The sequence below is a fragment of the Anabrus simplex genome, chromosome 8 (assembly GCF_040414725.1).
Source record: "Anabrus simplex isolate iqAnaSimp1 chromosome 8, ASM4041472v1, whole genome shotgun sequence".
Classification (NCBI taxonomy): domain Eukaryota; kingdom Metazoa; phylum Arthropoda; class Insecta; order Orthoptera; family Tettigoniidae; genus Anabrus; species Anabrus simplex.
This window is the reverse complement of record NC_090272.1, coordinates 196,027,702-196,040,078: the sequence shown is the minus strand read 5'-3', so window position 1 is coordinate 196,040,078 and position 12,377 is coordinate 196,027,702. Positions and strand designations below refer to the sequence as shown.

The 12,377-nt window shown below is 37.7% G+C and overlaps 1 protein-coding gene across 8 annotated transcripts in view; it reads left to right on the top strand.

The window, feature by feature from the left end:
* elgi (E3 ubiquitin-protein ligase NRDP1 elgi) overlaps positions 1 to 12,377 on the top strand; it is a 252,611-nt gene that overhangs the window by 122,201 nt on the left and 118,033 nt on the right. For 7 of the 8 annotated variants that reach the window (XM_067152603.2, XM_068228889.1, XM_067152601.2 and 4 more), the window contains one exon: positions 3,839 to 3,994. In XM_067152603.2, the coding sequence (XP_067008704.1) occupies positions 3,839 to 3,994 (156 nt within the window). Of the gene's footprint in view, positions 1 to 3,838; positions 3,995 to 6,523; positions 7,276 to 12,377 lie in introns of those variants that run through there. The other variant, XM_067152606.2, reaches the window with a different exon arrangement.

Here is a 12,377-nt window from a genome sequence, read left to right as displayed (position 1 = left end):
GATTCTGACAAGTACAGATATCAACAAGTTCTCACAGTGGTTATACTCTTCACCACCACACAGATGATTCTGAAAAGTACAATATCAACAGACCATGAAGTCAAATATTAAAATTTATTTATTCCACATATTCAATACATAAATAGAGATTTTAATTAAGAAATTAAATCTTGAATAAAATTATAGGGAAATGTTTTGCCCTTTAATTAAGGGCATCTTCAGCCTTAATCTCAATCTGAAAGGTAATTAATCAGGTACCTGATTGTATTAAAATTACATATGAATGTGAGGATGATGTTGGAAATGTACTTCAAATGGTGAGCAAATGGTTAACAATAGATATGATATTCTTAAAATGAAGCCTTAATAAAGTCTTAAAAAACAAATATTCATAAATTTATATACTTTCTTGAATGTCCTTGTTTAAAAATTGGTAACAAATTGTATACTGGTAATTTTATAAGAACGTAAATTGTTACGTTAAACCTTGTAAAGTGGCGACCTGTGGAGGTTGAGGGCATTAGAATAATGATTAAAAAAGAAAATGTAGTTGATAATTCCAAATGGAGTATTAAAACATATTAAAGCTAGTAAAGAGACGTTACCGTTGCTCACTTCAAGTGAAGTTTATAATAAAATTGTTACGTTGGAACAAGTAAAGCGGGGCCTTGTGGTGGTTGAGGGTGTTAGATAAAATTATCGGGTTTTGAACAGTTCAAGCATCGGGATAATGATGAAGAATGTAGTTAATAACTCCGAGTGGAGTTTAAACACAATTTTAAAAAAAATAGTTCAGTGGAGGGGCTTATCACTTCACATTTCAGGCGTGATACTATAGCCTGTCTTTATAACTGAGCCAGGTTGTAATGCTAGTTTTTCCAGTAGTGTTATTTTCTGTGGAGGTGTTCTCACCTTTTCCCCAAAACACTCATAATATGGGCCATTGTCTGACCTGTGTGCCATTCTTATGCACCTAAACACTAGCTCATCAAGTAAGTAACTCTTTGTATCTGCCATGGTAACACTGCAGCTGAATGGACAACCTCTCAGCACAGCATTTTCCTATTTGCCGTGTGCTTAGTAGTCCTCCCACGCGATCGTTAATTGTTGCAAAGCAAAGGGGTTATCACATAGGAATACGGTGACTACTTGCCCACCCTGTAACTTGTTCCCATATCTATTAAAGTATATGAAAATAGTACAGTAGAATTTAGATTCTCTGGATAAAATGGGACCGGAGGTGATCCGGATTATAGAAAAACAATGTGTAAAATGCCATTACGATTTATCTTTACAGAAAGGTAATAGCTTAGCCACTTCAAACAGTAAAACATAATTCATTAACATTTAATTACTTATTAATCACTTAATTACAAAATGTAAACATGTTATTTCCCCTTATATTATTGTTTTGGAAATATTTTATATTTTTTCACAATTTGCTCTGTTGCACTGACACAGATATATCCTATGGCGATGATGGGGTAGGAAAGGGCTAGGAGTGGTAAGGAAGCAGCCATGTCCTTACTTAAAATACAGTCTCAAACATTTGCCTGGTGTGAAAATGAGAAACCACAGAAAACCCTCTTTAGGGCTGCCGGCAGTGGGGTTCAAACCCACTATCTCAAAGCTGCATGCCCCTAGCCGCACGGCAACTTGCTTGGTTGAAGAAACCATGACACTACTTGTGATTAGTACCACCACGTGGGGAACACTATGGATTGCTTTTACTTACGCGTAGTACAACTATGTTAAGTACCAAATAGGTTTGTGATTAGTAGCAACAGAGTGCGTTGCCGGCTTTTACAGTGCCTGTGATTAGTACCACTATATGAGCGACACCATGGTTCTGGCTTGCCTATGATTAGTACCCACTATATGAGGAACACCACGGGATAGCGCAAGTCCCTGTGGTTAGTACACTTATGTGATGAACACCATAGGTTTGCGTTGCCTGTAAATGGCGCCGCAATGTGCGAAACACCATAGGTCTGTATTACATGTGCAAATTTCATTACCTGTGAGTAGTTCTATAATGTGTGGAATACTGTGAGTCTACGCTACTTTTGATTACAAATACCATGGTTCTACTTTTGTAGCGATAAGTACCATAATGAGGGGCCAAAGACTTGGATTTTGGACTTTTTTTTATTACAAGCATCATCGATTCAGTATCGTGCTATAGAAGCAGTCCCTTGTTCAGTAATACTATTGTTTTATGCCAGCTTCTGTGCATGTGAGGCACCTTGGGTCGGTTCCACTGATTGTTTTAAAATCATATCCATCCATTCATTCTTCGTCATGTTTTGAATTCTGGTCAGTGGAGGGTTTTGTACTTTTAATTTGTCATTTTATTTCTTCTCATTGTAGGGGCTGATGACCTAGATGTTAGGCCCCTTTAAACAACAAGCATCATAATCATCCTATCCGGAATACTGTATGTCTATAGTAAAAAATTGTTATTAATTTGCTGTTAAGTTTTTTAAAATGAGTTGTGCAGTATAAAACCATGGATGCCCCGTATTCATTCTATTATGACATGCCTACATTTAGTAAAATGCCACAGTTTTGTGCATACTGTGCTCTATTTAACTTCTGGTGTATTATTATAATGGATTGATGAATAATGATTATACTTGTATTCAACCATGCTTTTAGTCATTGCTTCCTGTTAATAATCGGTTTTACCTAAAAGAATGTATTTACCTTAGTTGAACATATGTCCGGCTCCATGGCTAAATGGTTAGCGTGCTGGCCTTTGGGCCAGAGGGTCCTGGGTTCGATTCCCAGCTGGGTCAGATATTTAACCTTAAACGATTAATTCCCTGGACTCGGGGACTGGGTGTTCGTGCTGCTCCCCAACATCCCTGCAACTTACACTCCATACATAACACTGTCCTCCACCACAATAAAATGCAGTTACCTATATGGCAGATGCCGCTCACCCTCATTGGAGGGTCTGCCTTACAAGGGCTGCACTTGGCTAGAAATAGCCACACAAAATTAAAATTAAGTTGAACATATGTTCAGCGCTTTTCATCAGCGAGTCGTCAAAATTTTTGTTATCACTGTTGGAACATCTGTTAGTCTTCTTTTCTTATGAATCTACATTAATTCTACCATTGACAGATTTGAATGCATTGTGTATTAGTTCTTCCCTTTTCCTCTCCCCCTGGTAGTGGGGATGGCAGGTAGAATAACACTCACAGTATCCTCTTGTCCTCTGCCTGTCGTAAGAGGTGACTAAAAGGGTCCCCATGGGCACTTAACTTGGGAGGAAGGTTTGGCAACCATGGACCCCTTAGCTGAGTCCTGGCATTTCTTTCACTTACGTGTGTCTGGCTTCTTTTATCTATCCTGTCCAACCTCCCTTGGTCAAATCTTGTTCTTTTCGACCCCGATAGTATTAGGTTGTTAAGCCTAGGGAGTCTTTCATTGTCATGCCCTTCATGGCCCTCGTCTTTCTTTGAATGATACCTTCATTTTTTGAACTGTTGGGCCCTTCCATTTTTTCCTCTGATTAGTGTTAATAGAGGATAGTGCCCAGTTGTACTTCCTCTTATAACAATAACCACCACCATCATCATCCCTTATCCTTTACCTTAACATATTGCTGCATCTTCCAAATTTCCTGATGCTCTGCCGTTTCTGTAGATTTAAACGCAAGTGACATACAGTTGATCTTTATTCCTCTGTAGATGAGTTAACGCTGAATTGGTCTATTAAGATGTTCAAACACTGAGTAGTTAGTTCCCTTTTGATGGAATTGTCTTGTATGTTAATTGTCCCTGATATCTTCCTGATGTGATTTTTTTTTTTTTTTTTTTTTTTTTTACAGGACTTCATGCGTGCTATGCGAATCTCAAATCCTGCTATGCGAGCAATTGCTGATCAAATGGAGAGAGATGAAGTGGTGCGGTGGTCCAATTCGCTGACACGGGCACGAGTTACGCGTTGGGGTGGCATGATTTCTACTCCTGATGAAGTGCTGCAGGTAAAAGTGTGCCGTGGGTTATAGTATGCATGATGAAACAGTGGTTTTTAGCTGTTGCTTAATTACTAAGCATTCATAGTTGTTTTGTCGTACCTGATAACAACTTGCTTAAAATACATACAAATTATAGAAGTATCCCTCAAATATTCTGTTCTCATTACTCATCCTCATCTTGTTTGTGTTCCAAAACAAAGATGGCATAGTGTTAACTCAGAATATCTCTTTTGTTACAGTGAGCAAAAATAATGTAGTAAAAATGACAATTGGCAGTAACTTTGGAAAACAAAGTAGTAGAGTATTTGATTTGTAGAAATACCTATTAAGAATGAACATACTGGTTGAGGATGTGTGAGAGCCACTTTGAATAGTAAGGCTCCGTGATTCAAATGGGTGAAGAAAGATTGTATAAGTTGCTTTACGTCTCACTGACACTGATAGGTCTTATCGTGATGATAGGATAAGAAAGGGCTAGGAGTGGGAAGGAAGCGTCCTTGGCCTTAATTAAGGTACAGCCCTAGGATTTGCCTGGTGTGAAAATGGGAAACCACGGAAAAGCATCTTCAGGGCTGCCGGCAGTGGGGTTCAAATCCACTATCTCAAAGCTGCGCACCCCTAGCCGCACGCAACTTGCTTGGTTGAAGAAAGATTACCTAGATAATCTTTGAACTTGGCTTTGAATAATAGTAGGAGGAGCAGCAGAGAGTAAATCAGTAAGTGCAATTTTGACACATACTTACAAATATGCATATTTACAAGCTTGCATAATACTTCATTACTGTATTTCCTCATGTATTAGACCCCTTTTTTTGTTAACTTTTATAACCACAAAAATTAGAGGTGGGGGTGGAGACATGCGATAGCCTCCAATTTCATTCAGTGAATACGCTACTTCTGACACTAAAAAGAACTATAAATTGTACAAGTATGTATTCTACATTATTCTTTAATAAATTTCCGATTGTGTTCAGAGTCTTACTAGCTACCTTCGGTGGTAGTATTTCAAAATTTAAAAAATAATAAATAGTTAACACATGACTTTTAGTCCTACATATACTGTAAATATAATCAGTTTGCTCTATTCTTATATCATGTCATTCATTTCATCTTATTAACTCCCTGATAAGATTGACATCGGGTAGGGCTTCTGGTTGTAAAAGCTCTCTATGAAGATTCATCTTTCTTCATACCTAACCCCATAGTGAAATCTGTAAGGGTTAGACATAGTTTTATTTATCGTATTAATACAAAAGAACGATGAAAAAGAACTTGATGCCAGTCATCTGTCTCTTGCCAGTTGAGCAGTAGGTTTATCACACAGTAATCCTAATCATTGCTTCCATTTGTATTATCGCTGTCTGTGCCGTCAAATTTCCTGCTACTGGCATTGTCACCATCCAAAATGGTGTCATCTTCACTGCCATAGAGAGCATTCAAGATCCTGGTCTTTTTGAAACTTCCCAATTAGAGGCCAAACAGTGAGAACCTGTTCACTGATGGTGTCCAAAGATGGTCTCTGTATTCTACCAATTGGTGAATGTATAGCATAAGCTATCCTTTCATAATAAGACCGTGGTGTAGAAAATGTGTCAACACACCAGTTGATCATTTAGGACGGTCTGAGCAAATTTTAGGAGTTGTACTTTTGATTGTAACACACAGTGACTGGAAGCATTCCTTGGATGATTGGCAGCTGTTGAATGCCAGAACTTTATTTCTAAGTATATTTCATGCTGTTTCCTACATTCATCACATCAGGATTTACCTAAACAGCTGTAATTGAGATAGACAGCATTGTTTTGGTTAGGTATGCTATTTCCAAGGGCCCAGATAGTGCCAGAAGTTCCACGATGAAAAAAATAAATTTAAATAACAAGAAAACTTGCCTTATTTATGGATATCTAAAGGTAATGCATTTTATCATAATGTTTTATTTTGAACGTTTATAATCTCCATGTTTTTATTAAGTTAACACATAGTAGGCCTGTTATTTGTTAGGTACATTGATAAGTTATACGATGGGATTGATTTTGTCACACTTTAAAGCTACTTCTCCAAAAATTACCTGTATTGACCTGAGATATTGAATGATCACAGTATTAAGATCTCGCCTACATTCATCTCATCAGGATTTACCTAAACAACTGTAATTGAGACAGCATTGTTTACGTTAGGTATGCTATCTCTAAGGGCCCAGATAGTGCCACGATGAAAAAGTAAATATAAATAACAAGAAAACTTGTCTTATTTATGGATATCTAAAGGTAATGCGTTTTATTATCATAATGTTTCATTTTGTACGTTCGTTATCTCCATGTTTTTATTAACACATAGTAGGCCTATGATTGGTTAGTTACATTGACAAGTTATATGATTGGATTTATTTTGTCACATTTTAAACCTACTTCTCCAAAAATTACCTGTATTGGCCTGAGATATTAAACAATCACAGTGTTAAGATCTCGCCTGCTATATTAACAGCAACATCTGTGAATATTTCTTAACTAAAGTAAACTCGTGTCCTCTTTTCAGGCACGTACCCAGTGGAGGTGAGCTGCATGCACCATTTTACCGCATACCAACCTTCTTGCCATTCTTAAATCTCTGGCAGTACTGGGAATCAAACCTGGACCCCCAAGAACTGCATCTAATTGTGCTAACCATTACGCTGCAGAAACAAACATTTTTAACTACAAAACACAGGCATATCATATGACTGATGCATGCTTGCAATGCGCGTGTCAGAGCTGCAGTACGCTATGGAGGCAAACTACGAAACACAGACATGCCACATGACTTTGATTCGTGTTTGCATTGCGCAGGTTGTACGAATAGAACTAGGCTATTCGCCTATTTATGTGATGTCACCGAAGCTACAGTACAGCATGTACCTGCTACAAAGCAGAATCATTGTTCTTCTCTGACGAATTATGTTGGGGGTATCTTACATGCGAGCTTTAATTTATTCATTTTCTTCATCTCGAAAAGTTGTGGGGAGGGGGTTCTAATACGTGAGGAACTCTGTGTGATAATTTTAAACTTAACCACTCCAATAAACATTCTGTTTAGAAATTGACAAGTTTCAAACTGATTGTCTTGATTATATTTTAGACCATCTGTTTAAATTGCCTGTTAAATTTCATTTGCTATTTAAAGAAAACATTTTTCATGAACCCTACTGGCCCAAATGCTCTGCAATGATGTTGACGCAACTTCATTGTCATTAATGTTTGCAGACAGTCAGCATTGTTCTAAATTCTTCAAGATTTTGTATCATCTGTGGATGGGAGCCTTGTAATCCTTGACAAATTCATTAAAAGAAGGAAACTTCACACTTTTCTTATAAGAAGAATCCGGCCTCTGGAGCTGTACTTAACCTTGTTAGCCCTGTAATGGCTGCATTTATAAAGTATGAGGGGTGTTCAATATATAATGCAACACATTTTATTTCTCGGCCAATTTCATTTTTAAACAGTTGGAATGGCGTCTGTGCGTATCAAACAGAGAGCAGTTAGAATTTCTTTTGGCGGAAAACCAGGGCATCACAGATATTCATAGGCTCTTGTAGAATGTCTACGGTGACCTGGCAGTAGACAAAAGCATGGTGAGTCGTTGGCGAGGCATGTTTCATCATCACACGAAGGTGGAGCAAACCTGTCTGATCTCCCACGTGCTGGCTGGCCGCACACAGCTGTGATGCCTGCAAAGTTGGAACTGCGGACACCCTTATTCGAAGTGATTGACGGATCACAAACGCCTCGCTGTTGAACTCAACATCTCTGTTGGTAGTGCTGACACACTTATCCACCAGTTGGAGTATTGGAAGCTTTGTTCCTCGACACCTAACAGAAGACCATAAAGAACTAAGAAGAAACATCTGTGCAGAATTGCTAGCTAGTTATGAGTAGAGAGCGGATTTTTGTGTGCTAAAAATGTGAAAAATATTTATTTTTTATGTGCTGAAAAACTTTAAAATATGTGATAAAAAATTGAAATTATTTTCCTTTAAATATCACATAACTACTCGCGCTCAAGAAATAAATAAGTATAATGTTTTGTATTAGAATATGGTGCTACCAAACGTGCTCCTTAAGGCAAAATGGTGTCTGTGTATGGAAACGTGCTGTATGGTATATTAATTTTTGATATGCCAGAGTAGATATTATGAATGGTTATTTTTTTAAAGGTAATGTTTTGTTTAAATATGGCAAAAGCAACCTATCATCTTTGAAAAATAGTACCAGTTCGTACTCACCCATCACACGCTGGAATATTAGTTGCTAGAAGTAGTCTCAGAATTGCAGTGAACAACAAAGGTCATCTCCAAATTGTCCATCACAAATGCATGCCGATTATCTCTAAAGAACGCCTTATACTGCGAAAACGATCGCTCAACATCACAGGAAGTCAGACGAGCGTAGTTAAAGAGAGGAATGTCGCCAACAATAACGCCATCAATTTCGCCAACATGAGCACCCTCTAATACACTAGAAATTTGGCACATTGTTTGAAATCCTCTGTTTTTCCTGAACAAATTTTGATATTTGACCTTTAACAGTCCCTGTACCTGCGAAGCCGGGAGTGAATCTAATTTATTTTCAACAGCGCGCACTTTCCTTCACTGTTTCGGACAACAGGTTAGTGGATTTTTCAAGTATATCTATAGTTTTACACAAGAAGCTTAGATTGGCAGATATAAACGCCAAATCATTTTTCAAAGAGCTATCTTTTAGTATCTCTTCAAGAATCTCAATTGACAACACGTCGTTTTTATCTAGCACGTTCACAACGGATGCAAAACTTTTGAAATTGTCTGCGTAGTATACCACAGCGCTAAGCCAGGTACCCCACCGCGTAACAATAGGCAGAGGAGGAAGCGCAAGATCCGGGTTTTTCTCTTTAAAGAGATCGATTCTTGAGGGTGCTTTTACGAAGACCTTTTTGCCATTAGACACTAATTTATCCACTTGAGGATACTGAGCCCGCACAGTTTCACATAACCTGTGTAGAGCATGAACAACGCAAGTTACGTGTATCATTTTCGGAAAGCTCACAGAAAGGCCTTCGGCTGCCTTTTTCATGTAAGCTGCACTGTCAGTAAGGAAAAGCAATACATGGTCGTATTTTATACCTTTTGGCCAAAGTAAGTGCATGGCTTCATTGAATAACCTAGCTACAGTGATATGGTTTGCAGCAAGCATTTCTTTACACGCTAGCAAATAAGAACGTTCACAAGCAGTTTTGTCATTCTTCAACACACCAACTACAACATTTCCTACTTTTCTGCCACTTGAATCAGTGGTTTCGTCAATGCTCACCCACAGTTTTTCGCCATCACATACTGCCCGAATTCTCTGTAAAGTTTCTTCGTAACATTTTGGGAGATAGTTTTTCCTTAATGTGGATTCGTCTGGAGGCTCAAAATTAATGTACTTTGTTAGGAAATTTCTCAGTCCCGGATTATTTATTTTACCAAGCGGAATGTCGGCGCAAACAAATGCTCTGCACACATCTAAATAATACTGGGAATATTTAGATGGGCCTGCATTTGAAGTAGCTGGTTCAGCTATTAGTAATTGTCGCGAACGCACACGCGAAGCAGCCGCAGTATGCTTATTTCCAGACAAATGCTGGATTACTTGAGAACGTTGATCTGCACGTACTGTTTTACCACACTGTTGGCAAAATAATGCTTTTCCATCGGTAGTGAAAATGCTTTTAAATTCCACTACATATTGTTGAAGACGCGACCTTGTACTCGACTTCGCTTTTGGCATTATTTTGCAGGTTACGACACACGCATTTACGGTGAATCACTGTTTCAATAAAAAGAATAGCAGCGTACACTGAAGGAAATATTTCTTATAAATCCATACAAAATCACACAACCACGGGAATGATATATGGACCTGAACAGCTAACCTTACTCTTAGGAGTGATGAAATTCCACTACCTAATGGTGGGGCAATATTCGTCCGAGTTTCCCATGTCGTAACGGAATTACGTCACCTTATCTCTCCGTGATTGCCTTTCGCTGATATTCTATAAACAAAATCCGAGAGGGTTGACTCATAAAGAGTTAGAATGACATCATGCAAGGAAACATCTTGTGCAGCAAATCAAATCGCTGTCTAAATGTAACGACGTAGCCAGTGACCAGCAAGTTTTAGAACTTACTGAGGGAAGTTCATAAATAGCCGAAACATTCAGATACATTATTTTAAATACACTGTTAAAAACAATACCGTAATCGTAAAATGAAAATATGAGCATTGTTTTATAACACAGAAGCATTTTAAATTTTATTGATCAACAAATATTGCCGATTTATGTGCTTATTATAGATTTTCTTAAAATATGTATTTACATTTAAAAAATGTGAAAATATGTGTTTTTATGTGAAATAAGATTCAGTTTTTACACTTCGGGATACACAGTAGGAATAATGAACTTCGTAACTTGCGTTAAAACTTACGCAAAAAAAATATATAATTACATAAAAATCCGCTCCCTAGTTATGAGGCTGAAGATGACAATTTGTCGAACATTGTCACAGGCGATGAAACATGGATTCATCACTTCGAAACAGAACAGCAATCCATGGAGTGTCGCCACACCAACTCTCCCACGAAGAAAAAGTTCAAAACCGTACCCTCAGCTGGTAAAGTCATAGCTGTGGTCTTCTGGTACTCTGAAGGGGTTATTCTATTAGATGTCCTCTCTTGTAGTGAAATGATAAACTCTGAAGTGTATTGTGCTGCTGCTCTAAGGAAATTGAAGAAATGACCAGCGTGTTCGTAGCCACAAAATTGCAAATGAACCTCTCCTTCTCCATGACTTTGCAAAACCTCACACAAGTCTGTGCACCAGTGGACTGTTCTTCCTCATCCACCCTACAGCCCGGATCTCGTGCCTTCTGACTTCCGTCTGTTTGGCCCAATGAATGATGCACTCTGCGGCAAGCACTACGTGGATAATGGGGAAGTTATCGATGCAGCACAACATTGGTTCCAACAACCACCAGTCAAGTGGTGCCATGCAGGCATACAGTTACTCACCTTACGGTGGCGTAAGGCTGTTGCATTGAACTGAGATTATGTTTAAAAATAGGGTATTGTAGCAAAAGGATTGGGGAATAACAAGGTGTATTTGAATCCTCAGTAAAACCTACCTGCTTTTAGAAAAAAAAGTGTTGCATTATATATTGAACTCCCTTCGTAAATTAGATTTGTATGAAGGGTTGTTTTCAATCTTTGGTGAAAAGTTTGACGTGATTTATACATTATGAAAAGCCATTTCTCCTTGACCAATTATGTTCTCCTTGTAGAGGCAAGATTATTTTGTGAGGCAGGATAACTGAATAATTCCAATATAAGTTTAACATCAATAACTACCGCACCCCTTGTCCCCTCCCCCCTCCCCTCATTTCATGCAGATGTTGAATGCGAAATAATCTAATTGTAGTATATCACAAACTATTCTTTATTTCAGTCTTTTATCAATGGATTTTGTTTGTGTATTTTTCCTTTACTTTTTGTTAGGTTAAAAAAGTTCAACCTGTTCAGCTGTCATCCATTATCACTAGATGTCAACAGCATCGAGAAATCAATTATCTCCTGTTAGAAATCCATTATCGTGTTTACAGTAGTTGATACTATGAATTTCATTATGGTCCGTATTGACAATTGATCACTATCAAAGGGTAGGAAGGGTCCACCTATTCAATACTATTAGTTTGTATATTGTCTTATAAAACTTGGACTAGTTTCAACCCCATATATATTGGGTCATCTTCAGCCACACTCCAATTGTAAGACATAAGCAGCATATATAACCAATAATGATATAATCACTGATTTGACACAATTTATAGTCTTAATTTAAACTATTGATGAAGTCTGAAATAACATATCTACACTTTAAACTAAATAACACATCAAAAATGTTGTGGTTGATGGCGGACTATTTTGTCGTTTCTACAGCAGCTATCGTTGTTTGAGTTGATCTGGGAGTTGGTACCTTTTTCTGTGTAAACACTGATATAATTTAAAACATTGATGAAGTCCGAAGGACATATCTACACTTTAAACTAGATAACATATCAAGAATGTTGTGGTTGACGGCGAACTATTTTGTAGTTTCTACAACAGCCATTATTTTTTAGTTGATCTGGGAGTTGGTATCCTTTTCTGTGTAGACAGGCAACTTGATTGATATTCATGTTTGTTCATAGTAATATGGGTCAAGACTTATGTAGCTTTAAGGGGAACATTCGTATTTTGAATAGGTTTTCCTTATTATCAATGTAGTGATCTATTGTTTAATTTGGAGGTGAATGTCCCTATGTTGTTCGTAAGTTATGTGCACTTGGTACGGATACTTAACT